At 39.0% G+C, this 27,096-nt stretch overlaps 2 protein-coding genes across 7 annotated transcripts in view; one reads left to right on the top strand and one right to left on the bottom strand.

Annotated features, from left to right (window-relative positions):
- LOC104893408 (nucleolin 2) overlaps nt 1–27,096 on the bottom strand; it is a 58,110-nt gene extending 31,014 nt beyond the window's left edge. For 2 of the 6 annotated variants that reach the window (XR_007274388.2, XR_002039950.3), the window contains exons 1-12: nt 25,661–27,094; nt 24,509–24,598; nt 24,195–24,431; nt 23,769–23,990; nt 23,577–23,685; nt 20,739–20,894; nt 19,760–19,821; nt 19,602–19,684; nt 19,417–19,490; nt 19,267–19,307; nt 18,291–18,333; nt 10,087–10,185 (exon numbers count right to left, since the gene is read on the bottom strand). Coding sequence is in view for 3 of the 6 variants with exons in the window: in XM_010679511.4 (XP_010677813.1) it covers nt 10,181–10,185; nt 18,291–18,333; nt 19,267–19,307; nt 19,417–19,490; nt 19,602–19,684; nt 19,760–19,821; nt 20,739–20,894; nt 23,577–23,685; nt 23,769–23,990; nt 24,195–24,431; nt 24,509–24,598; nt 25,661–26,899 (2,361 nt within the window). In the remaining 3 variants the exon portion in view is untranslated. Of the gene's footprint in view, nt 1–9,825; nt 10,186–18,290; nt 18,334–19,266; nt 19,308–19,416; nt 19,491–19,601; nt 19,685–19,759; nt 19,822–20,738; nt 20,895–22,439; nt 22,625–22,744; nt 22,832–23,576; nt 23,686–23,768; nt 23,991–24,194; nt 24,432–24,508; nt 24,599–25,660 lie in introns of those variants that run through there. The other 4 variants (XM_010679511.4, XM_010679513.4, XM_048644663.2 and 1 more) reach the window with 4 other exon arrangements.
- LOC104893442 (zinc finger BED domain-containing protein RICESLEEPER 2-like) lies at nt 4,362–5,764 on the top strand. The gene is made up of 3 exons (XM_010679550.1): nt 4,362–4,847; nt 4,953–5,352; nt 5,430–5,764. Exons 1-3 carry the CDS (start codon nt 4,362–4,364, stop codon nt 5,762–5,764), a joined length of 1,221 nt encoding a protein of 406 aa, XP_010677852.1.

Below are 27,096 nucleotides of genomic sequence, written 5' to 3'. Positions count from 1 at the left end.
TGATAGTTATTCGATAAGTGCTAAGCTTTTACTTCAATGACGATGGGCATATTGATTTCTGTCGGATGAAGCCAATTCAAAAAATTGACGTTCAGGTTGTACCACGTTTTGTATCCACTGATGATGCACAAAGTGCAGAAGTGATGTAGAAAAGGAGGTTGTGCGAAAGAGGAAGGTGAAGGGCATGTTTTATATTCAGTTTGACCTTCCACCAGGAAACCTCACTGATGAAAAAATCACAGCCAAAGCTATAGAAGGAAGTTTTAAATTTTAGAATAATATTCACTTTCTGATATAGTATAGTTTTGATTGATATAATGTGATTGTATGTAGTATAGTGTAGTTTTATATTGTGATATAGTGATTATATGTGATATAGTGGTTGTATTTGATATAGTGTGGTTGTATGTGATATAGTGTTTTTGAATGTGATGTAGTGTGTATTATATTGTTTGTGCATTACAAAAATTTAGAATAATATTCACTTTTGATATGGTATAGTTTTGAATGATATAGTGTTGTTTTATATGATATAGTGTATTTACCAAGGATGTCTTGGCCTAGTGGTTAAGATTGAGGTGCTGTGAACGATAGGTCACAGGTTCGAATCCCCGTCCCCTTCTTTGTACTTTGTATCGCCTTCGTGGCTCATATGGATCAAAAAAAAAATATGATATAGTGTATTTTGTATGTGATATAGTTTATGTGTTTTATTGTTTATTTTTTGTAGTGGTATACTGATGACATAATGTGTTCTTGCTCTGATATAGTTGGAGTTATTTTCATATAATTGGTCTTGTTTTGATATAATGTATTTTTTACCTATTTACATATGTAATATTACAAATTAATTGTCTTTGTTTAGATTTGTAGAAACTTCATGTCTTTGTGGTTGATTTGAAAGAAGGATTTAGAAGTTGTCTCCCTTTGCCACATTGATGCTTTTAAATGTTTGAAGGACTCTTTTTCTTCTGATAAACCTTCCCAAGATGATTTTGACAAAAATTTGTCAAATTCAATTTATCAGAAGTTCTTTGATGAGATAGTATCAAAGCCATATACTGTGAAGGATTTGCATGCCGATTGGGATAAAGTTTTTAATCTTTCAACTACTGCCTTTCCTAGCTTTATTGTACTCGATTAAGTTAGAAGAGCACTGATATTATCAACAATGTTGTCAACAACGTTTTTTATGATATATTAGTTAACATATCAATGTTATAGTGTGTTTTTTAAACTTAACTAAAATGACAATCGAATTAGATTCATCAGTTAATACTATAGCATATTTCTCGTCGAACTTGACTTTCGAGCTCATCATGAAACAACTCCACATTTTCTAAAGAAAAATATTGTGTTAATGCTTCGCTTAATCAAATGGATGTAATTATTGAGTTGAAAGTTGTTACCTTCAAAACTTGGTGTATTATTGAGATCTATTGCGATTGAATCTTGATGCTCAATTCGTAATGAATTGTGATGTTCTTCGTCATCGAATGCTTCAATGCTCCGATTTAGGTCGTCTATATTACATGCTATAATACTCTAATTGAGATCTATTTGCTCAATTAAACTCGAATTTTCCATGAATTTTTCGTAGTTGCTCAATTGAACATGAAATTGCTGAAGAATCAATTTCGAAACATATAGCGTTACAATTATTAATCAAATGAAAAGAATTATTTTGAAAGAGATGTACGTCAATTTAGGTTTTGTAGGAAAATTGAGAAATAATTTAAATGAAAATAGAGAATAATTTGCAGAAATTTTGGAAAAGAATCTACGATTTTGAAAATATTGAATAGAGAAAGAAAATCACAGATTTGGAAAGTGGGAGTGAGTAGTGTTTGTCGAGGCTCACGTACTTGGACGGGTGCACAATATTTTTAATGTGAACCGGGTCCATGCAAGTCAGATTGCTAATTATAATTCTGAATTGTAATATGATCCAAACCCATTTATTAAATAGATCAACAATTGAATTATCTTGAATCTCCTTGTCGCATCCATATCAAGAGGTTATCTCCGTTGAGGGTCTAACTCCCATCCTTCTTGCCATTAACAAATTAGTTATTGCTTTGGCGTTGAAAGAGCAGCGCGATGAAGTAGGCCAAACAGTGAAACCCTCTTTCGTTTCCCTTTGCTCAATACAATGACAATGTCGCTTGTGCCGCAGCGCCCCAGGCGAGCCATCTATGGGCATTAAATCAAGAGATTGGCTACAATGAAGTTGGGATTCCCGCCGCTTCTTGCCACGAAATTTAATACTTTGAACATCGAATCTGGACTTTAATATAATTATGCAAACCATGCAAATTCAATTGAGGCGAATCTGCAGCGGAATGACAAAAGCCAAAGCAGCACGCAAAGATCTTTATACTCATATTGTAACTCCAAGCTACCTTGGCTTGCCATCTGGTGAGAATATGCTACTAGGGTTTCCACTTCCACCCTAAAATTCAAATGAGGCTAGAGATTATAATCCGTCTTTGTATGCTTGTTGTCATGATGATGAACACTACTGTGGGTTTCATCAGAAACTTCACTTCGAGCTTAAATGATGTTGTCATCTGAATGATGGGAGAAATCCTTCAAGGATTAGTATGGGCATAAGACGTTGCACTTTGATCGACGATTCTTGAAATTCACCTGGAGATTCCATGGAGTGTAATGCTCATCCGATGGGTTATAATTGTGTGGTGCCAAGTGATACAGATCACCATACAAATTCGTACACATGCATGTGAGTAGGGGTGGGAATGAGCCAAGCCTGCTCGCGAACTATTCGAGTTCGGCTCGGTCAAAGCTCGGCTCAACTCGAGTTCGGGTTCGGCTCGAGACCTAACGATACGAGCCACGAGCTAGGCTAAGCTCGGCTCGAAAAGCTCGCGAACGGCTCGAGTTATTTTTTTTATTAGAAAAATATAAAATTAGTATTATTATTCATTAGTAAAAAAAAAGGCAAAACATTTAAAATGTATATTTAAAAAAAAGAAAAAAAACAAAAAAAAACAAAATTAAGTGAATATTGGTTCCTACTTCCTAGTTCATACATCCACTTCCCACGCACATTCCTTATTCAACTTCAGAAAATTCATCTGTCAAAATTCAAAAACTCCAAAACCCTAAGTCCGTAACTGGTAAAGCTACTCACGCGACAGGCCTCAGATATCACGTCTCACCGCCGCCCCTACCTCGCCTCACCGCCGCTGGAACAACCATGGCCAGCGACCCACCAACAGGTATTCGGCCCCCTGTCCTCCCTCCCTCTTAGGTGTTAGCTTTCCTCCCTTATAGTTTTTCTAATGTCATCCCTTGCCTTTTATCCCTCTCCCTCGTATGAATTTGCTCAGTTGTAAGTACATCTACAGATTAAAGTATTGTTTTTTTGATTAGTAATGAATGTATGAATTGGGCCACTTGAACTAAAGCAACACCAAAGCATAATTTGGTTTTTAAATACCAATTCAATGAAACTACTATACTTTTTCGTGGATGTAAGTTAACTGTGCCGTGAATGATGAATCATGAATTCATGTAGTATCTTATATTTTCCTTTTGTTTTGGACTTTGGTTCAAAAAGTTGGAACTTTGATTAATTCCTGTTAAATTGTATGCAACAAAATGACAAAGTTTATGTCATTTTCAAGTGGAATTCATGTATAGATAAATTCATAAATCCAAGGTCCATTTCTATTATTCTTCTTTATTTTACTCCACTGATTAGTTTTTCTATAATAACTTTTGTAATATTCTACTTTCTAATTGTAATGCAAACATGTTTAACTTCTTAATGTAATCTGCTATATGGCAGCAAATCAGTTTTGCCCTTTAGGTGGGTTTATGCATTTAGAATTTAGTATTTATTTGTTACCAATGATTCAATGTATCACAAGTTTGTGATTACTTAATAGTATTTGCTGTAATTTCAAGTATCTTTACTTCTTATTTGTATTCATTAGTAGTTGTTTCTATTCAATAGGTGATAGTGATGTTCCATCATCAACTCCTAACTGTCCTTCTACACCAACTGTGGAAAAGTTTTTTGTAAATGTTGAAAATGAGAACCCTTATGAACCAGAACAAGATGATGATGAACTTATTGAATCTGAAAATCCCGATGAAGTCGATGAGGCTAATGCAGAAGTTGGTGATGAAGATCCCGATCATCCACATAAGAGACCACGGACATAAAGCGTGTGGGAGGAGATGGAGAAAGTAGCACTTGTTAGTGGAAAATGGAAAACCAAATGTAAGCATTGTCAAAAACCTCTTAGCATTGCAAAATCTAGTACTACTAGTCATTTGCAACGACACTTGCGTACTTGTGTAAAATAAAAGTATCATTGAAACAACAAAATATGATAAACTTCTTGCCTTCTAATTTAATTGCTGGTAAACCTGATTCTGGATTTGTTAGTGCTTTACATAATGGTAAGCTTGATATGCTAAGTATGAGAGAAGGGATTGCAAATTGGATTGTTATGCATGAAAAACCTTTTTCAGTTGTTGAAGAGGAGGGGTTTGATATGATGCTAAAACAAGGGATACCACAATGGACTAGTGTGACACGTCGCACTATAAAAGCCGATGCATTCAATGTTTATGAGGCCGAAAATAAAAAGTTGAAGGCAATTTTAAAAGATGTGGATAGGATTTCTTTGACCACTGATCTTTGGCGTAATAAGCCACAAAGGATTGAGTACATGGTACTCACGGGGCATTTTGTTGATAAGGATTGGAAACTACAAAAGCGGAGCTTTGTGCATATTCCTCCTCCTAGAAAAGGAAAAGATATAGCAAATTGCATATTTAAATGCTTGAAGGAGTGGGAAATTGAGAATAAAGTAAGTGTCTTCATACTTAATCTCTTTTGGTTATTTAGTTATGTCTTGTTTTGTTTAGGAAAGTATGATTTTCTAAAGCATGTTGGTTTTTGGTTTCTTTAATAGGTGTTCACGGTTTCCGTAGACAATGCTACGGCAAATGACACTTGCATCCAAATCATGAAAGATACCTTTTCACTTTCTAAAAGGTTAATGTGTGGTGGTAAATTATTTCACGTTCGTTGTTGTGCACACATTTTGAATATCATGATGCAACATGGTTTGAAGCAAGTCAAAACTATCATAAATAATGTGCATGATACGGTGGATTATCTCAATGGAAGTGAAGCTAGGATGAGGAAGTTTGCTGAACTTGTGCAACAATTCAATCTTAAAGAGAGGAAACTCATTCTTGAATGCAAGACTCGGTGGAATACCACATATGATATGTTGGCTTCAGCAATCAAGTTTAAGGAGGTATTCTTTAGACCTGCTTTGGAGGATAGTGAATATGTTTGCTGTCCTGGTATTGAAGATTGGATAAAATTGAAAAGTTGCTTGACATTTTAAAAATCTTCTATACTACTACTAATATCATCTCAGGATCAGAATATCCAACTTCTAATGTGTTTCTTAGTGAAGTTTGTTACATCAAAGAGATGTTAGATAAATATGCCAACTCTTCTGATGATTTTGTGAAAGACATGGTAAAAAACATGAAAGAAAGGTTTGATAAGTATTTGGGTGAATGCAATTTGATCATGGCCATAGGTGGTATTTTGGACCCTCGTGTGAAAATAGAGGTACTTGACATTACTTTCCCCCAAATGTTTCCTTCGGAACTTGTTAGAGGTAACATTCTCAAGGTTAGAGATACTTTGTACGAGTTGTATGATGAGTACAAGACCTTGTATTCTTCTCCAACGGAAGTAGTTTGAGAATGTGATTATGGAACTTCAAATGAAAATGACAGGAGCCTTCCCGGAATGTATAGGGTGTTACAAGCTGTGAAAAGTGGAAAAAAACTCAAACTAAGAAATCGGAAGTTGATATGTATTTTGAGGAAGAATACAACGAGGAAGGAAAGTTTGATATATTGAAATGGTGGAAAGAAAAATCTGTGAAGTATCGTATTTTATCTAAAATCGATGTTGATGTCTTGGCTATTCCGATTACCACTGTTGCATCTGAGGCTACATTTAGTGCAAGGAGTCGTGTTATCGATTATTATCGAGCTTCGTTGCTTCCAGAAACTATGCAAATGCTAATTTGCACGGGAGATTGGACTAGTTCGACTTTTGGGATCAAAAGAAAGAACAAAGTAAGTTCAACCATTTCTTTTTATTGTTTGTTGTTTTGGGCATTTAAAGGATTTTTTACATGCTACTACTACTGATTTTGGGCTGATTTTTAATTATTTTGTACACTAACGCAGGATATTGAAGATGATCAACCAAAAGAAATCGTTATTCCTATTCCATAAGTTGTTTTGGCACAAAATTTGTGAAGATCGACATACATGGCATGGAATATTGAACCAAATTGCATTATTGTAAACTTTGGTGGTGAAACTTATTTGAATTTGTAATGTATGTATGACTTGTTGCAGACTTTTTTTATTTGTCTTTACTTGTTGGAGACTTTTTTTATTTGTGTTTACTTGGAGTCTGGAGACTTTTTTTTAATTTAATTTGTGTTTACTTGTTGGAGATGAGATTTGTATCACCTATAAATTATGTATTAGTGTATGAATTTTTTTGTTTTTGAGATTTCGAACCATTTTTTTCGAGCTTATGCCTCGAGCCTGAAACGAGCTCAAGCCTCAAGCCTCAAACGAGCCCGAGCCTCGAACCTGAAACGAGCCCGAGCCTCGAGCCTGAGCCCCGAGCCTCAAACGAGCTCGAGCCGAGCCTCATATTCCATGACACGAGCTCGAGCTGAGCTCCATTTTGAGGCTCGACGAGCCTCGAGCTCGAGTCGAGCCTCGTTTTTGAAACTCGAGCTCGAGCCGAGCCTGGCACTATTCAGGCTCGGCTCGGCTCATTCCCACCCCTACATGTGAGATCTAAGCTTGCATTACGGAAGTAAAACCAGTTAGGAAGCCTGCAAATGAGGTTCAACCAAAGAGAAGAGGAAGAAGCCAAGGGATAGGGAGCTGCTCTTAGGGCTTGCATGGGGTGGGGGTGGGGGTGGGGGTGGGGGAGGATTAGGGCTGCTAGTGGGTAGTTGTGGCAACGAGGTGTAGTGGCAGGAGGTGGATGATGGTTTAAGAAAAAGAAAGAAAAGGTTAGAAATGTAATTTCAACTTTTTTTGAAAAGAATTTAAATAATTTTAGGATGACAAATAATAGAGAATAGAGATGATGTGAAGCCGGTTAGATGGTGAGGATGACCCAAACTGCATTTTGGGTGTTTTGGTAGGTATTTAGTGTATAACCGATGAAGGTAAAATTAAGATCGCAACGAAATTAAAGCTAACGTGAAAGAAGAGGAAATTAACGCGAGTAAATAAAAAAAAGGAAGAGGTTGATTTTCGATTAATATATTCGGAAAAAGGAAAGCTCGGAAAATGGGAATTAAAGAGGATAGAACTTACCGGAGGACTGCATGCACCGTTACACCTGTCAACTACTGGAGCGAAATTAAAGCTAACTACTGTACTACTCATTTTACAATGCTATACATCATAACGATACCTTAGCCAACTTGTGCAATTAAGAATTAAATGATCTGTCTAATTTGTTATAGCATATTTTGTACTACTCGTTTTTATGAAGTCATATTCATTACTTAAATGTTTATTTCTTACGCTTTCTTTTTAAAATTAATGTTTTTAATCAATAAGAAAGGATAGAAAAATGTTGAATAATTAAATTTGTTTCCTTCAAAGACAAATAAAGGAGAAAAGAAATGAAGTGATTTTGAATTTCATTTTCATAAAGTTAAGCTTTTTTAACACATAAGAAAGAACAGAAAAATGTTCAATAATTAAATTTCTTTCCTTCAAACACAAAAAAAAAATAGAAAAAAAGAAATGAAGTGTGATTTGGAAAACAGTGAAGTCGCCAAAGTCGGGCAACACAAACCCTAAGCAACAATTCAACAAAGTTTAACACTCGTTCTCATTTTCTCACCCATCCACCATCTCCCTCAGACCCTCACTCTCACTCACTCTGAAAACCAGCGCTTCCCCCAACCACCACTCAAAAACATCGCAGGCCCGCCATACTCAACGCAAGCGAATCAATGTCTCCTTCACGCAAGTCGAGTAGCGAATTTGTTCCTTCATTTGTCTGCTTAAGTAACATATTTGTTCCTTGACTGTGATATTTATCATTTTTCATTTTCATGTTTGAGTTATCATTTTTCTGTTGTGTTCATATTAAATATTTCAATTTTACATTTTTCTATTGTTCACGCCAAATTTCATTTTTTTTTTAAGTTTCAAATTTATAGTTGAGTTGGATTTTGTCTTTTTTTTTGTTGTGTTCGAGTTTTATTTTTCAAATTTTTTTTTATAACGTATACAAGTTTTTTAAGTTTCAAATTTACAGTTTTTTTTTATTTGCAATTTAATATAATGAAAAGTTGAAGAAAAGTTAATGGCATTAATTGATTAGTTTCCATGGGACGAAGATTCTTATTGTTGTATGTACCTTAGATTGATTTGGATGAAGTTGAAAACTTTGTTTTATGGACCTTTCTTTTTAATCATGTATTTGCCTATTTAATCTTATGTGCTTAGTTAAATTTAAATTATTGTCATATGAATATATAATTGTTAGTAATGATTACATTATATTTATTATACAAGTTTTTTTTTATAATATAAAACCATATGAAAACGTGCAAAAAAAAAGTCGGATATTCGAATTATCGAGGTCGAATGTCATATTCGGAGTCGGATCGTAGTCGGATGTTCAAATTTTAAGTCGGATCGAATTCAAATTATCGGAGTCGGAGTCAGATTTAAAATCCGACTTCTTGTAAGGTTAGAGTCGGATTATACATAATCCAATCCAAGTCCGACCCGTTGCAATTCCTACCTCCCCCCAACCAAAAGAGAGAGAGAGAGCACACATTCACTTAGCCTATAAGGAATACATATAAGGAAATACATGTAGGATAATAAGATCACATAAATTAGATTTCTCAGGTATGGCAGTGCATGAAAAGCTTTACACAAAACAAAATCTCTGCAACGTAGGATAATAAAAGATCACATATATTAGATTTCTCGATATGGCAGTGCATGAAAAGTTTTACACAAAACAAAATCTCTGCACAATAATGGCATAGATGGTACATCAAAGGGGATGTATATGACCAAGTGCCCTAGTTGCAAAATGAGTGCAACTTGCTTTAGATGGATTGCTCAAAATACCTTTCATCTTAGGTTACAACACTCTTTACGGATCTAAAGAACTTTTCGGGGTGTAACCTGCAGATTTGCTGGCAGGTTACAAAGTTTTATAAGCCAGAATGAGAACCCAATATTTGCAATTCTGGAAATTGTGAAGGACCGTATTTGCATATAAGAATATTTTAGCCATATGGTATAAAACTGGCAACTGAAGCATATTCAGTTATAGATGACACTTTTGTCCTTCCATAAAATAGATGACACTTTTGTCCTTCACTTGCATTTTTGACAGAAATACCATATTCAGTTATACTTCAAAGTGTTGAAACTTGGTAGAAAATAATTGATTATGGTAGGTTCAAAATGTGTTTGCGCATTAGAAACATTTTTTCTGGTATTATTACACGGCTAATATTTGATGGATGATATCAATGACAGTTTTGAAAGCCAGAAATGGAACAAAACGAAGAAAAAGCTAGTGCCAGATGCTGAGGCGCTGTAACTAGAAGTACAAACATGCTCTTTGGATCACCAGTTTCATTTGGAGTATGTTGCATTGACAAAGTCTAAAAACTGTCTCGACCAGTTAGGATAGCTTAAGTTTTGTCACTGGATCCTTATAGGCAAAGACGAAGGTGCACTGTGATCAGACACCATTAAAGATGTCTTGGATAAAGAATGTTTTGAGACAGAGTTCAACACTTGATGAACAAGCTAAGATGAACTGTTTCAACTTTCAAAGTAGTATAATACGAACAATCCTTGCAAATTCGAAAAAGAAGACATAATGACCTTCATTCACTACCGGAAGTTATTTTATATTGCAGAAAGAGAGTAAATTCTAACAGCCTAATTTGGAAATATCACATCACAAGGAAAGAAGACGAATAAAATTACCGCTTGACAATCATACTAATTGATTGTGAGACCATTCTGATACCAGGCTACATCTCATCACGCCAAGTTACCATTCTCTTCAGTCTTCCAACTGTTAATCTGTAAAAGGCTTGTGTAAAGACTCTTATATATAGCTATGCTTGGAGAACAACCTAGACTACTCTTATAAAACATTGGCATTCACCAAAGAACACAAGAAATTTAAGCGTTTTTGGAAACATCATTCAAAACATATAGACCCCATCATATTCACAGAGGTTGGTCTAAAACCAAGACAGAAGAATCTGAAGAGTAGCCCCTTGTATTAATTCAAGACTTGTTTTGTAGAGAAAATGAGTAATTCAAACAATACAACGGATTTCTCACTATTGCATTTACATGATTCGCTCATAAAAACTCATAGTTCCAACTTCCAATACTTGATCAGAAAAGGTTATACTCTATCCCCATATATCAGTGTTAGCAAAAAAGGCCACATTATGCGCAGACTGCAGTGCATCTACAGAGGAGATCGGTTTCTAATTTCTTGGTTAAATAAGAGGGTAAATATTTGATATATTCAGGCAGTTCAATTTCCACAAGAAGCAAAAATTTAACGGGAAATGTGAGGATCATGTGGGTATTAATTTTTGAGAAAGGTTCCAGAGAGAGACAAACAAAAAGAAAAGATCTTGTCAAACCTGCAGTTTAAATTTGCAACAAATCCACCTCGCCCACCCATATTGATAACGTACCGTAGACGTGGCAAGAAGGGACCACAAGGAGAAGAAGAGGAGCAAAGGACACCTGCAAAACTTATTGAAATGACAGAATAATCAAGGAATGTCAGGGAATATCCTGGACCCAGGGATGAGTGAGCTGGATAGTGAGGTGTCCTTAAGAGGAGAAAAGGGGAGCTTCAGGAGCTATAAATAATAGAAGAGAGAAAGGGCGAAGGTATCCAGAAATTGAGTGATTACTTAAAGAGTAATTGGGAGAGATCTTGGCCTCTTGAAAGCCCTGACTTATCTTGTAAACCTTTGTTCTCATTAATCAACACACCACCTATTTTCTGTGATTATTTCTTCTGTTCTTGACTGTTATTTGCATTGTTGAGCACATTTCCATAGTTGAGAGGTGACAGCAGGTCTGGCTTGTTACATCTTGGTATCAGAGCACGAAGATCCATGGCACCACCAACGTCAGTCCAAAATGCTCAACGCATGGACAGGTTCGAGGAAGAGGTAGCTAACGTAAGGAACACGATGACGGAGGAGATAGCTGCTGCAGTAGCGAAGGCGGCAGCTGACATGCAGTCATCCATCACCAACCACATTGTTTCCAGCATGGAACTCTCCCTCTAAAGATTGGAAGGTTGGATTGAGCGTTCCAGAGAGACGCAAGAAGGTATGATAGAAAAACTCCGGTCAGATCAAAACAAGTTTAAGGAGGAGGTGAGGAATGCCCTGACTCGACACAGAACACCTTCCCTAAGGGCACACGAAGAGGAGGAGTACCAAGGAGAAGATGTTGAGCAAGGAGGGTTCAGGCCCGCAACAACAAGGAGAGAAGAGGTGATGAGGAGATGACCTTCGCCGAAAACCCCGGAGGAGGAGGGGCATTTATGGGAACCCTTGGTGGAGGAGGATCGGGGCCTAGTGGAAGACAGGGCATGGGTTGGGAAGGAAACACCGGAGGCTGGGAAGGAAACACCGGAGGCTGGGAAGGAAACGCCGGAGGGTGGTGGGAACTGGGACCGCGGAGGAAGAAACGGTGGAGGAGCTGGGAAGAACCCAGGAGTGGAGACCACGGAGGGACAGCGGATCTGGGTGGGGCGGACACGGTGGTGGTAATAGGAGGTATAGGAAGTTGGACATGCCCCTTTTTGACGATCAAGAACCAGATGGCTGGGTGGTTAAAGCAGAGAGATATTTTAATTTCTATTATCTCACGGAGGATGAGAAAATGAAGGCAGCGGTGGTAGGGTTGGAGAGAAACGCCCTATCGTGGTACAATTGAGAACACCGTCGTCGACCAATACGGCGCTGGTCAAAGGTACGAAAACTCTACAGCAAGAACAATGGGTGGCGGTTAGACAAGTGGACACCGTGGTCAATTACCGCCGGCAGTTCATAAAGTTCGCAGCTCCCTTAGACCAAGTACCAGAACGGATATTAATGGAGCGGTTTTTACATGGGCTAAAGGATGATATCAAAGCAGAAGTGAGGCAGATGGGGCCGATGACATTGGATCAAGGCATCAAGCCATGGATTACGCATCACGAGCTGAGGAGAAGATCCGAGTAGCAAAAGGGCCCAAGTCTTATACCATGGTGGGCCAGAGAGGGCAAGGCACATGGGGAATCCAAAACAAAAACCCTTCCTACTAAACACACAAAAAACCCACTAAACACACCAACCCTTAACCCAAACACACCAACCCAGTCCACTAACTATCTTAACAAAAATTGGGCCGGTTCAATAGCCCAAAACTCGCCTACAGGGGGAATTACTATTCACCTAGACCCACACGTGAAATACGACGCCTCACTGAACGAGAACTCCAGGAAAAGAAAGAAAAGGGTTTGTGTTTTAGATGCGACGAAAAATGGAACATAGGCCACCAACAACGGTGTCGGAAAAAGGAGTTGAGCGTATTGCTAACTTACGAAGGCGAGGAAGAAGAAGGGGAATTCAACGAAAGGGAAGTTAGAGAAGAGGTAGAGGTCGAAGCCGCAACGCCCTCGGAAGTATCATTGAATTCAGTAATCGGGCTCACAAATCCGAAAACAATGAAGATATTGGGGGAAATTCATGGGGTATCGGTGGTGGTGATGGTTGACCCAGGCGCCACCCACAATTTCGTTTCACTCGAGGCGGTGGCCAAGCTAGGAATACGGTGATCGAGGCAAGGAATTTTGAGGTATCATTGGGCAACGAGGACTCCATGAAGGCATCGGTCGTGGTATCGGCGGTGGTGGTGGTTGACCCAGAGGTACAATGGTTGGAGAAAATGGGGGTTGTAGTGACCAACTGGAAAGAACAGACCATGAGGTTTAATCATGAAGGCAGAATGGTCACTATGAAGGGGGACTCCTCCTTGACTCGATCATGCATCTCCCTTAGAGTTATGATTCGAACTATTAGGAGGGAAAGAGGGGGTATTCGAGACAAATGGAAAGGCAACCTGCAGAGGGAGTGCAAGAAGAAGTAAGGCAAAAGATACCAGCTTACTTGGAAAAAGTTATGAGGCAGTACTAAGGAGTATTTCAGCCACCCACTGGGTTACCTCCTCGCCGGGAACACGAGCATCAAATTGTTCTAAAACAAGGCAGCAATCCGGTAGGAGTACGACCGTACCGATACCCCCACGACGAAATTGAGCGTTTGATTACTGAGATGTTAGAAGCTGGAATTATAAGGCTGTCAACAACCCCCTTCCCAAGTCTGGTGTTACTTGTGCGGTAAAAAGACGGGTCTTGGCGATTTTGTGTTGACTATCGGGCCCTCAACAAGGAGACCGTGCACGATAAATACCCCATTTCGGTTATCGACGAACTCTTGGACAAACTACATGGATCCAAAATATTCACCAAGTTGGACTTAAGGCCGGGTTATCACCAAATTCTGCTCAAACCCGACAATGCCAACAAAACCGCCTTCCGAACCCACGAAGGACATTTTGAATTCTTAGTAATGCCTTTCGGATTGACTAATGCTCCGGCGACATTTCAGTCACTCATGAACGAGGTATTCCGACCCTTTCTTTGTAAATTCGTCCTTGTATTTTTTGACGATATTCTTGTGTATAGTGCCAATGAAAAGGAACATGAAGCACATTTGGCAATGTGCTGCAAACACGAAGAAAATCAGTTATTTGTGAATTTGAAGAAATGTGAGATTGGGCTGCCAGAGGTTGCTTATTTGGGCCATCGGATATCCAAAGATGGGGTAGCAGCGGATTATGAAAAGATACGAGCCAATGGTGGATCCCCCCCCCCCCAAGAATTTGAGGGAATTACGTGGGTCTTAGGGCTCACGGGGGTACTACAGAAAATTTGTGGCTAATTATGCTCAAATTGGGCAACCCCTCACTGCTCAATTAAAGAGGGATAGTTTTGGGTGGTCCAAGGAAGCACACCAAGCCTTCCAAGCCCTCAAAGAAGCCATGACAAATACTCCGGTGTTGCTTTACCTAACTTCAAGATTACATTCGTTCTAGAAATCGATGCCAGTGGGTATGGAGTAGGGGCGGTGTTGATGCAAGAACAGTACCCAATAGCTTTTTATAGCAAGTTAGTGGGGCCGAAATATCAGGCCAAATCCGTATACGAAAAGATATTAATGGCGATATGTATGGCCATTCAAAAGTGGCGCCATTACCTTCTCGGACGACACTTTATGGTGAGAACAGACCAACAAAGTCTAAGATATATTATGCAACAAAGGGAAGTCGGTTCTCAATACCAAAAATGGGTTAGTAAGCTCATCGGGCTGGACTTTGAAATTCAGTACAAACCTGGGGCTTCCAATAGAGTGGAAGACACGTTGTCCCGCAAAAATCATGGGGAGGTAGAGTTGGGAGCTGTGATTTGCACGCAAGAGGTAGACTCGGCAGAATTGGATAAAGAAGTGGAGCAAGACGCCATGTTGTAGCAAATAGTAGCAGATCTTAAGAAGGATCTAGATGCCCACCCATACTTTTCACTGCTTGAAGGGCGCTTGTTGTACAAAGGGAGGGTGGTTATCCCTAAGTCATCAGTGTCCATCTTACTAGAGGCATATCATGATTCTCCTATTGGAAGGCATTCGGGGTACCTGAAAACTTACTTACGGTTGGCATCGAAATGGTATTGGGTAGCCATGAGAAGGGATGTGGAGGCATATGTGCTAAAATGTCGAATCTCAGTTCAAGGCTACCAATTTAAGTCCATTGGGGCTTTTGCATCCCCTTCCTCTTCCAAAGATGGTGTGAGATGAGATCACTATGGATTTCATCGAAGGTCTGCCACGTTCCAAAGGATGCGATACGTTGTTTGTCGTAGTGGACCGCCTCACGTAATATGCTCACTTTTTACCTCTCAAACATCCCTTTACAGCGTATACGGTGGCCAGAATACTCATCATGGAAGTAGTGAGGTTACATGGGTTTCCCTCTTCCATTGTGTCGCATAGGGATCGCATTTTTATGAGTTTGTTCTGGAATGAATTGTTCCGCCTCCAAGGAACTCTGTTGAAGAGAAGCACCGCTTACCACCCGCAAATCGATGGTCAGTTGGAGGTGGTAAACAAGTGCCTCGAGACATACCTTTAGATGCTTCACTACAGGACAGCCAAGACAGTGGGGAGCATGGCTACATTGCGCAGAATTTTGGTACAATTCATCCCCGCACTTATCTACAAAAACCACGCCCTTCGAGGCACTCTATGAAAGGGACCCCCGCAATTGCTTCGCTCGGGAAAAGGGCACACCGCGGTGGATAGTTTGGAGAGTTTGTTGGTAGAGCGAGAAGCGGTGCTGGATGATCTTAGGACCAACCTTATTAAAGCCCAACAAAGGATGTCCAAGTATGCTAATCAACATCGTCGAGAAGAAATGTTCGAGGTCGGGGATCAAGTCTACCTGAAATTGCAGCCCCATCGTCAACAATCATTAGCCAAGCGCCCCTTTGAAAAGTTAGCACCCCGTTTCTATGGTCCCTATACCATTATAAAACGCATTGGTTAAGTTGCCTATGGGCATCAACTCCCAGCACATAGCAAGGTACACCTCGTATTTCACGTGTCTCAACTAAAGAAGGCAGTAGGAGATGCAACAGCTGTGACTGGAATTCCAAACACCATCAATCAAGACCTTGAGTGGATGGCACTTCCACCTTGAGGACAAGGTGAGTGTTTGGGCCGGGGTAATGCAACAAATCCACCTCACCCATATTAATAACGTACCGTATACGTGACAAGAAGGGACCACAAGGAGAAGAAGAGGAGCAACGGACACCTGCAAAACTTACCGAAATGACTGAATAATCAAGGAATGTCAGGGAATATCCTGGACCCAAGGATGAGTGAGCTGGATAGTGAGGTGTCCTTAAGAGGAGAGAAGGGGAGCTTCAGGAGCTATAAATAATAGAAGAGAGAAAGGGTGAAGGTATCCAGAAATTGAGTGATTACTTAGAGTAATTGGGAGAGATCTTGGCCTCTCGAAAGCCCCGACTTATCTTGTAAACCTTTGTTCTCATTAATCAATACACCACCTATTTTCTGTGATTATTTCTTCTGTTCTTGACTGTTATTTGCATTGCTGAGCACATTTCCATAGTTGAGAGGTGACAGCAGGTCTGGTTTGTTACAAAATTATACGTAGGATTGATGTTAGCCAAATGCTTCGTACTCGGGATAGATGATGAAAATGGAAACTAATAGCAACAATGACACAACTTTCAAGAAAATCTTTGTCTGTCCCTTTTTATTTATCACATTTGGGTTTGTAGCATATATTAGGAAAAATGGATCAGAATACCCGGCCCGTCCGCTTTTAATACCCCCAACTATTGGGGAGGTCCACCAGAAATGCACCCAGATGATCGGTAACCTGTTAACAAGGTATTTTTTTTTATTTTTTTATCTCTATTAACTTTTGTAAATAAAAACTCCCATCACCCCCTACCACCCACTGCCAGCTTCCCTCACCCCCCCACTACCACCCTTCCCTCACCCCAGCCCCCCTCCCCTACCCCAGTAGTCCCCCCAACCACCCCAGCATCCCCCCTTCCCCCACCACCCCGTCGAATCCCCCCCCTCCCCTAACCCCCTTCCAAACCACAATTTCAAAAACAGGGTAGCACTACTACCCCTTGCATTCATATACCTCCGCCACCGCCCAAATGGCCACAATCACGTCTGTTTTTTTTTTGTTAAGGTAGGGCGGGACCTATAGTGAGGTCTGAGTTTCTCTTCGGAAACTTTTAACTTTTTACATATGCTTGACCATTCAGATGCTCAAAAGTGATACTTTGCATATATATTTGTAGAGATTGTTTACTCCCCTCAACCTTCTTCACATGTCCAACCGACTAATTAGATTTTTTAGACTCACACCAACAAGCACACATGAGATTTGAGAACAATTTTCGATGATTTTACCTCTTCAATCTATGCTTAGGATTGTCTTTTTGAGGATCCAACTATTAATTTCCGTGGTAATAATTGGGTGCACAACCTCTGGTATTAGATGGTTATGTTGAAACTTTTATCACTATTAAGGGAAAATGGATGGGGTCTAGAAAGGGCGGTAGTGGGGGTGAGGGAAAGTGGCAGTGGGTGGTGGGGGAAGGTAGGCTGTTGGGTTTTGGGGGGTGGTGTGAAGGGGAGGGGTGGGGGAGGAGGGGGACTGATGGTTGAGGTGGGGGAGAAGGGGGAGGGGTAGGAATAGAAAATGGTAAGGGTGGGGTGATAAAAAAAACAAAAAACAAAAAAACTAATAAGAGCACGACATATGACATTTTTAACCTGCTAAACCGGTTCTTTTAGGTCAGGGTGCATTCTTGGCGGACATCCCCAATAGTTGGGGGTATTTAAAGAAAAACTCAAAGTTTGGGGTATTAAAAGTGTCGGGCCAAAGTTGGGGTTATTTTGATCCATTTTTCCCATATATTAAAGATAGTTGTTAGTATGTGAAAGAAAAAAAATTGGTAGATAGAGATAGAAAAAATAGTAAGACTGTTGGGGTGAATACAAATTGATGTGATGAAGAGAATACTGGAAAGGTTGACTAGAAAAATGTGAAGTGGATTTTGGTTCTCTAAGAGGGAAAAGCTCAAACTGTGATAAATCGAAGGAGTACATTGGTTCTCTAGAAATACAATTTCTAGACCCACCCTAACCACCAAGGCACCAACCCCTCCACACAAGGTAAAGTAGGGATACAGATCTATATCTGATTTTAAGAGAATATCTAACTGATCTTATAGCATTATCGAAGTTTTGTACAAGACATGCAAGTTCATAATAACCACACAAGGGGTGAAGAAACTGAATCCTATAATGAGACAATTGAAAATAGCACCTTTTAGTAGCAAAAACATTTTAGCACCTTAGTAGCATGAACAATTCAGCACCTTAGTAGCAGCATGAGCATTTTGACACAACATAGACTATCAACACACGTTGCATGCAGCAAGGTTTACGCACAGGACGGGGAGTGGGGAGCTTGGTTGAGTTACTTACATCGCCGATATAGGAAACTGCTCTCATGTGCATTATCCCTGATCTGCCAAAACAAGAGACAGCAGAAGCATGTCAGAGAGTCAGAAACTCCTTCCATTTCGAGCAGAGGTGCTCCATGAAGAGAAATACACAAGACACTTACTAAACATATACTTCCTCCGTTTCTAAATAAGTGCAACATTTGCATAGTGTTTACTATTCACAGTTTAAACTTTAATTAGCTTTGGTGATTTACATTTTAGGAAAAACATAGTCATGTGGGATCTTGTTAGATTCGTCTGAATGTGAATTTTTTTAATATCAACTTTTTATAATTTTTATTTATTGATAATTGAAGATATTAATGGTTAAAATAATGCATTGGCAAACGTGAAAACAAGAAGTGTTGCACTTATTTAGAAACGGAGGAAGTACTTTATTTTGGGGGAACAGGGGAGGAGTTTGGAATTCAACTATACAAGTAGACAAAATCATCATATCTAAAATGACCAACTTGCTTGATAGGTAATATAATAGTAACAAAGTTTCAACTCCAAACCACCAAATGTGAAGTTTCAAGGAAAGACTGGAGCAAGAGAGATTAGTGGAGGCAAGTAAATGGGTGACCCAGCCTCCAAAATAGCGAACTTGCTTGGTGAGTAATAGGAGTATTTCTGAAGGATACATAGTATAAACATTTTCAAAAATTATAGAGCAAGACAAAAGACCAACAACTAATGTTGGCATTTTTAACATCATGCTAATTTTTGATTGGATGCCTCATGAAGCGAGGCAAGTGACATGGATAAAAGAAAATTGTGGTTTACTTTTCTTTTTCTTTTTCTTTTAAGCTAGGGCTAGCAGTTTCTTCATGATATGTTTGGGTGCAACTAGGGCTAGTAGATTAAAATCAGACAGTAGGTCTGCATTGGGTTCAATTATAAGCAAACACACCACTAGTAGTAAACTAGGCACAAGTGAACGGTGTCCAACATACCTCGGCATTGTATGCATAATGTCTACCCCCATAAAGTGATCCTGGATACATAAAGAAAAAAGAAATCCTAGTAAGCAAAACATCGATAAATTACTCCTATAGACAGAAAATACAGTCCAACAAAAAACTGAAAATTCCAAGTCCACATACCAGAAGGATACCCAGTATGTCGCTGATGGTAAGCCATGGGGCTTGTAAGACCACTAGGTGGCACTCTATTGTGACTGAAACAAGCAATAATAGCTTATTATTGGACATGTAAAGCATAAATAAATATGGCGTGAATACTAACATTACCCAAAAGCTGTATAATTATACATGGATAAACAGTGAACAACCTAGAGTTTGCAGCTGCATAAGAAGCATCTAAACGGGAGTGATGATATCTGTTGAAGTCTCCAGACAGTGGATCGGTTTCCTAGTAGCATAAAAACAAGGGATATATTACAAAAGGCAACTGAAAAAAAAGCACCTGCATATTGATAACACTTACCAACAAAGAAAACTGACGTTTTCTCCCAGATAAAGGGCTAGAGTAGTGGACATCCATAGGACCTGCAAGTAGACCAAAAAGTTACACTATTCCATATCATTTCCAACGACCGTAAGAGAGTCGGAAAGGAAAGCTCAAGTTCCATCACAGGGCTTCCAGTGACGTGATATTGGATAAACCAAACAGCACATAACATACGAGTGCACTGGCCACTGAGCAAGATATGGTTGGATGACAGCTTTTATAATCATATATGATTAGCATCTTGCAAACATGAACTTTTTTCCAAGAAAAGAAAAGAAATCAAAGCTTTAAAGGATAACAACATTGATAAGATTAAACAGGAGCAAACACTAGTATTACGAGCTTTTTGAAGCTTACTTCCACTTTAAAGTCTAAACCCAATTCTTGTCTTAATAAAAATTGTTCTACCAAAGGGTGTTTAGTATTCACCCATCCATGCAAACATCCCTTGGCACGAAACGATGATGATTACATGCTTTAAGAGATACACAGGCCAAGGGAGCAGGTTATATCAACTAGACGTGGTAAAAGGAAGCTTCCTTCTTTTTTGGTGCTGAAAAGGAAACTATTGGAAGCTGTTATTTACTCATACATCCTATTGTTTTTAGTATTGATTTTTTACTTCTAAGTTATATGCTTCTTGTTATTTCTTCAGTATACATCCATGTGATTCATCTCTTAACATGTATTGGAGGAGATGTTTGTTAGTCACATAAGAGCTGGCAGGAGCTCTCTCCATGTAAATCCTTCATGCCATAAAAAAAATGCATAACTTTAAAGTTCATCTACAGTTTGGGACCGATGGCAAATAGTGAAAAGCATATTTATTCGGAAACAAAAAACTTAAAGAGAGTTTCCAGACAATGCTAGAAATATATATCCAGCCAAATTCATATCTTTGGCTAAAGATGCAATGCAAGACTTTGATACTACAGCCAAGAAAGAATATGATTACTGTTTCTTAAGCTTGCATGTGGCGGCCTCCCGGAAGCTTGCTCCCTCAACAATCGGACTAATTCCACATTTGTAGAAGACATCTCAGGAATTTGAATACCATAATGAGGTACATTTGGCTGTGTCCTGTATCGCTGATCACTTGGCCTAACTTTACCTGTATAGAGTCGATATATCCACCCATCATTGTCGATTAATTATCAATATATAACATATATCGACAAACATAAGGACACTAGACATTGAGAGATACATTTCTATGAACATCCACCAATTGAACCTAAATACAATATGGGAATTATGTGCATTATTAGCCAAAAAAAACACCTCTGTTTAATGGGCAAAAATACATGGTAGATCGACAATACAAAAGGCAGGCAACTTCTAAATAACTCAGAGTTACATCGCCTATAGCAATCATAACAAAGCAACTGAGGAGGCAGCTGATTCCTCAACAGACTCCCAGTCCTCCACAACAAGAGAATGTCAATGAAAAAAGAAGACTGGCTCCAGATATTGCAAAAATATCACTTCTACCTCCCATCCTACAGGTAACTTAAACCATAGATTGCAAAATCCTTCCTTCAACTGTAATCTATGCCTACATAACTACGTTATCTGAACTCATTTTGGGTGATGGATAAAGGTATGTGTCCACATGTAACTAGTAAAGGCTCAAAATTCTAGGACAAGGAGACGTTGTCCCGTGTTCAGATATGTATAAAGGAAGCATCGTCTATAATATGATAGTAATCCCAAGTTGTCCAGCTCCCAATAAACTAACTAGTGACTATGCTACATATTAGAATCCAAATTTGTATTCCAAAAGTCTTGGCCCAATTGCCTACCTATTGCATTTAGCAGATGGTTTTTTGTCCATACAAGAGCACATATAAACAATCACTCGGGACTTCACCAGGGCATAGTTACTAATATATATACAACCCATCAACATTTATCATCAGCAGTGAAGAGACAAAAGGAATAACATACAAGCTATTAAGCAGCTCAAAGCTGAGAGTATTACCAGATAGCTACACAGAGAGAGAGAGAGAGAGAGAGCTGAGAGTTGCCGATTTCCAGCACAGAGAGAAACAACGGCTTGTCAGCGAATAGATCAAGCCCAAGGAGTCATAAAGAGAGGCTGGAAAATTACCAGTTATGAATACGACAGGTTTATCCAAAAGTTTATCTACACCTTAAAAGTAGAATCTCGGCTACAATATCAGATAAAAGTCTGAAATAGGTATTAGGTATGCACAAGGGTGGCAAGAATCTGAGTGAGGCAAAGAAAAAGGAGTTGAACAAAAATCCAAGTATCAAAAGCAGCTGAACAGATTCCTCATACTATAGCTCTTGTTAGAATGAGAAAACTTCTAATTGACAGAAGCCAATATGTCTTGGATACACGATTTTGTAAGTGCTCTAAAAATGCTTCAATGCTAAATAATCAATAGCCCAACTGCTCAAATTTCAAATTCTAAACATTAGCCTTGACATGAGATAGGTCATGAAACTATTGCATGTTCATCTCTAATAATCTTCACAGAGTGTCTTTATAGTCCTTTACCATCAACCTACAGTAACATTTTAATACATCATGATAAATTATTATTATTATACTACCTACTATAATAACTTAATGTGAACAATTAACTTATCAGAAAAGTTCCGGAAAACTACCTTATCAAATATCTTTTGTTGCAAAACACTACGTTTGGGTGGATTTTGGGCTATTGACCTTTTCTCCGAGTTGACCAGTCACACCATGCATCTTTGCTTTGATGAGCCCTTTTCCCTCCATTTTTTAGCTGATTTTCAACTCCCCCATTCTTTTCATTAGTTCCCTTATTTCCAAGCTTCACATTTACTCCCTCTATCCAATTCCTGAATAAATCATATGAATCTACTCTTAGCTATATATTGCCTTCATGCTCACCCATAGCTGGTAATAAGTTAGTGTGGGTATTCACTAAACATGGCAACTACTCCGTCAAAATAGCATACCATTTTGCTCGTTTTAGGAAGATATGTAGCATGGCAGCATCATTGACAGTTGTCAACGGGTTCATTTGGAAGAAGCTTCTGAAGGTCCTGGTTCATCTCAAGGTTAGAGTGTCTGTGTGGCCTCTCTGTAAAGCAACTCAACCTCTTAAAGGAAACAACAAAAAGTGTATAGGGGGTGTAGTTGCAAGCTCCCTAGGAGCTCAAGTTCATTTGTGATCTTCATGTTTCGCTGCATTACCCTTTTGCTGCTTGGGTTTGGGAGGTAGCTGATAGCCTGATATGGAAGATTTGATGACTGTTGACAGACTGCTAGAACTATAGATTGAGTAGGACTGTAGGTGGAGACTACAGATAATGCAACAGGGAACAAAAGAAACCAAAAAAAAAGCAGTTTTTGGACAGAGAGTACGAGTGGGAGGCTTTAAAGCAGTGGGACAGAAGAATGAAAAGGGGAGTTCAAAGTAGCTAAGATATGGAGGGAAAGGGGGGGAGGCCTCATCAAAGAAAAATATGCCGCGAAGGTCAAAGATCTGGAATTACGCCAAAAGCAGTGATTTGCAACAAAATGTAATGGGAGCTTTTCACAAATTTCATCTTTTAGGGTAGTTTTTCACAAAAAGTTGATTTAGGTAGGATCTGACAACTTTTCCCCTATAATTTATATTAGTACTATGTTTAGAATTTTATTAATATTATCAAAAATCTTATAAATGCAATTAGCTGATCAATCACGCAATATTCAATCAACAGATTTGCTACAAGCCTACAACTACATCCTTCATCTTAATTCTCTCAAGCAAGTAATTGATTGACATGTACAACATTAACTCACTACGGATGGTTTTTGGCTTTGGTATGTGGGCCTCCTTAACAACAGGATGTGCGTCTGTTTTTTTCTTTCCCTTTGTCATTGGTTTAGCAAGGGATACCTTCACATTTACCTATAAAAAACATAATTACACAAAATTGTTAAATCCAGATATTGATGTAAGCATCAACAAACTGTTAGCATAAGGGCAGAAACCTTAGTTCCATCTTCATCTCTTAACTCATGACCAAATGATTCAATGCATCCGATAGCAGCAACTCGGGTTTTATAGCGAATAAATGCAAAGTCCTTTCTCTTGGATGTTTTTAAGTTCCGGGCAAGAACGACATCATCTATTTCCCCAAACTTCTTAAAAGAATCTCTCACTTTCTCTTCATCCCAAGACGATGGTATGAACTCAGCATACACGGTTTTGACCTGCAAAGTGTTAATTAAACCACCAACAGTCATGCTCAATTTCTAGAAGATCTATCAACTATCCATTAAAAAATGAAGATGCAATTAAAGTGCTCAAAACCATTCCTACACATGCTAATGAAAACTCAATAGCTCAACTTTACTGGTCATTAGGCCAAACCTTGGAAGTCTCTTTCCATCAATAGCATCAACAGATTAACATACCTTTAGCATTTCTTCTTCATCAAGCTCCTTCAAAGGTTCAGCCCAAGCAACTTTTAATCTCTGATTCTTCCCAGATACACCTTTCTCTTGAAGTTTCGTATAAGCGACCTGAGCATCCTTGATGGTTTCAAATTCAACAAACGCAAACCCACGATTGCATTCTCTGTTATTTGGATTTATCATAACTGTGACCTTGTCTATTTTGTCAATTCCAATTTTGTTTAACAATTTGACAACCTACCCAAACATAATTCAGTTAGTCAAGCCACCCATAAAAGTAAGCTAGTTGAGATTATAAATGGCAAGAGACGTACATCCTCATCCTTCCATTTCTTGTCGATGTTACCAAGAAAAATAGTATCATTGCCCTCAGCAGGAGAAGCACCACACTCTTTACCGCATATCTTTAATCACGTGAATTTACAGTCAGAAATCATACAATACCAAAATACATTTAAATTTGCACAGGAACAAAACAGACTATACAAAAGTACTCTTCCAGTCGAGATATGGTGAACTGCAGTGCTAGGGTTCCCAGAGAGTGGGCATAATGTAATTGGCAATTACCACAGCCAGGTGGAGCTAGGCTCACCTTCATCAATCAAAAACATGTTCATTCATATACCTAGGATTTCACTAGTTCCACAAATCAGTATGATTACATGATCTTATAGGCACTATTTCTACAAAAGCTGTTATTCTGTTGTAAGAAACAGAATAGAATTACAGGAAGAAGTTAGCAAGTAGCAAATATTATAATTAGAGATGGGAGTGCAAGGTAGGTAGGTTTCAGGCTTAAAATAAATGTAGCCAGAAATTTTTCTTGTTTTATATGTTGGAATAGATAGTAACTGGAAACCGTAGTCCTTGTTGAGCTTACGGGTTCTATACATCTTGGTTACCAGGAATATAAGTAGTTACTGCTTTCCCCTTTTAACTCCTTTTTTATCTCTTTTATGGAGTATATTGTTTTCTTTCCTCTAACTCAATTGATTTACAAAGAATAACTTACATTTCATCAAATATATTCTTCTTTTCTATATCTCTCTTTACTAATACCAAAGATAAAATGGAGCTACTACATCTAAAGCTACTCATCCCAAAAGCATAGGTTCTCTTAGATAAGCTCCAAAAAATCCTAAAAACAAGTTTATTGCTCCCCACATACCAAGATGCAGCAACAGTCAGATAAACCAAACATACAATAGGACATATATATTCACAATTGATGATCCCAAGCCATGAGTATTCTATAATTCTAAGTACATAATAAAAGTCAGTATAGTTAAACCACTGTCTAGACTTCCAAATTCTAATCATAAGCATTAAAACAGCAGTCCATATATAGAAAATTCGATAAGGTCTCACAAACAACCAGCAGGAAATATTCCACAAACAACACACTTTCCCTTCATTCAGCAGCCAAACAGCAAATGAATCAAATAAGCAAATAAAAAAACAAATACCTCTACTTTGGCAAACTTTTCCAAAGCCCTCTTCGCCTCTTCTGCAGACGAATAACGCAGAAAGGCGAATTGCTTTCCAGTCTTGCTATTCATCATCATTCTCAAATCCACAATATGACCAGCCTCTCCATAAACCTTCCTTATATCTTCCTCCTTAGCATCCTTATCCAACCTACCAATAAAAATTTCTGTCTTCCTACGCTTCCTTCGCTCCATCGCCTCCAATTCCCCTCTAAACAACTTCCCCTCTTCTCCCTCCCTCTCCTCTTCCTTTCCCAAATGCACACCTTCCTTTCCACATTCTCCACCTCTTTCCTCCACAACACCCTCATTATTAGCAGCATTATCCACTTCCATCAATTCACTTTCTTTTACTCCTTCACTATTACCTTTAAAAACTCCTTCTAAATCATCCTTCTTCTCCTCGACCTTGACCTCAACCTCGACCTCCTTCTCCCCCTCCTCCACTTTCACACTAACCAAACCCTCAGAATCATGATCTTCCACCTTCAATTGATCACTAATACTAACTAAACCGTCACCAAAAGTCGACTTTGTGTTCGAAATGGAATCAACATCACCACTAGCCTTATCAAGTTGATCACTTTTCGCCACAATCTCTTCTTCCACAACCTTCCTAGGAACCTTCTTAATCACATCTTCCTCGACCTCCTTCTCTCCCTCCTCCACTTTCACACTGGCCAAACCATCAGAAACATGATTTTCCACCTTTAATTGATCACCAATACTAACTATATCATCAGCAATCGTCGAAATAGCTTCCGGCATCGAATTAACATCACCACTAGCCTTATCAAATTGATCACCTTTCGGCGCAACCTCATCTTTCACAACCTTCCTAGGAACCTTCTTAATCACCTTCTTCACAACCTTAACTGTCTTCTTCACCACCTTCTTCACCTTCCCTACATTGCCACTACTACTAGCAATACTGGCACCGCCATCAGCAACAACAACAACGCCGTCTCCCTTAACAGTATCCTCAACTGGAGCTAGGGTTTCCAAAACGACGTCGTCCTCATGCACGGAGACGGTTTCCGATGTACCGGAGATTAGAGATTCGGAGGAGGTACCTAAAACGACGTCGCATGACGAAGCCTCGACGAGTGGTTGCTCCTTAACGGTGTTTTCTTCTGCGGCGGGTTCTGTTGGAGGAGTGGAGGGTTTAAGCGCCGCTTTTTGGGCAGCGGCGCGTCGTGGACGGCCTCTTGGCGGCATCTTATTGTGCCGAGTGCGTGTTGCGGTGTTTGCTACTGACTACTGGTAGGGTGATATTTTTGGCGCTTTTGTTGAAAAATTTTCTGGAAATGCCGAAATGGAGATGGAAGTTATAGTGCACGAGTGAACTCAAAGTGGACGACAACTTCGATGAAAATACTAAGGGGACGTTTGGTTGGGGTGGTGTGGCAAGGATA

This window comes from Beta vulgaris, chromosome 5 (genome assembly GCF_026745355.1).
Source record: "Beta vulgaris subsp. vulgaris cultivar EL10 chromosome 5, EL10.2, whole genome shotgun sequence".
Classification (NCBI taxonomy): domain Eukaryota; kingdom Viridiplantae; phylum Streptophyta; class Magnoliopsida; order Caryophyllales; family Amaranthaceae; genus Beta; species Beta vulgaris.
Note: the sequence above shows the minus strand (reverse complement) of the source record. Positions and strands in the feature narration are given on the sequence as shown.

What these genes read in the sequence shown, in the direction of transcription:
- LOC104893442 (XM_010679550.1), top strand. Translation starts at nt 4,362, where the DNA reads ATGATAAACTTCTTGCCTTCTAATTTAATTGCTGGTAAACCTGATTCT. An exon ending in AGTGGGAAATTGAGAATAAA is followed by an intron (nt 4,848 to 4,952) that starts GTAAGTGTCTTC and finishes TTTCTTTAATAG; the next exon opens with GTGTTCACGGTTTCCGTAGA. An exon ending in TGAATATGTTTGCTGTCCTG is followed by an intron (nt 5,353 to 5,429) that starts GTATTGAAGATT and finishes ATATCATCTCAG; the next exon opens with GATCAGAATATCCAACTTCT.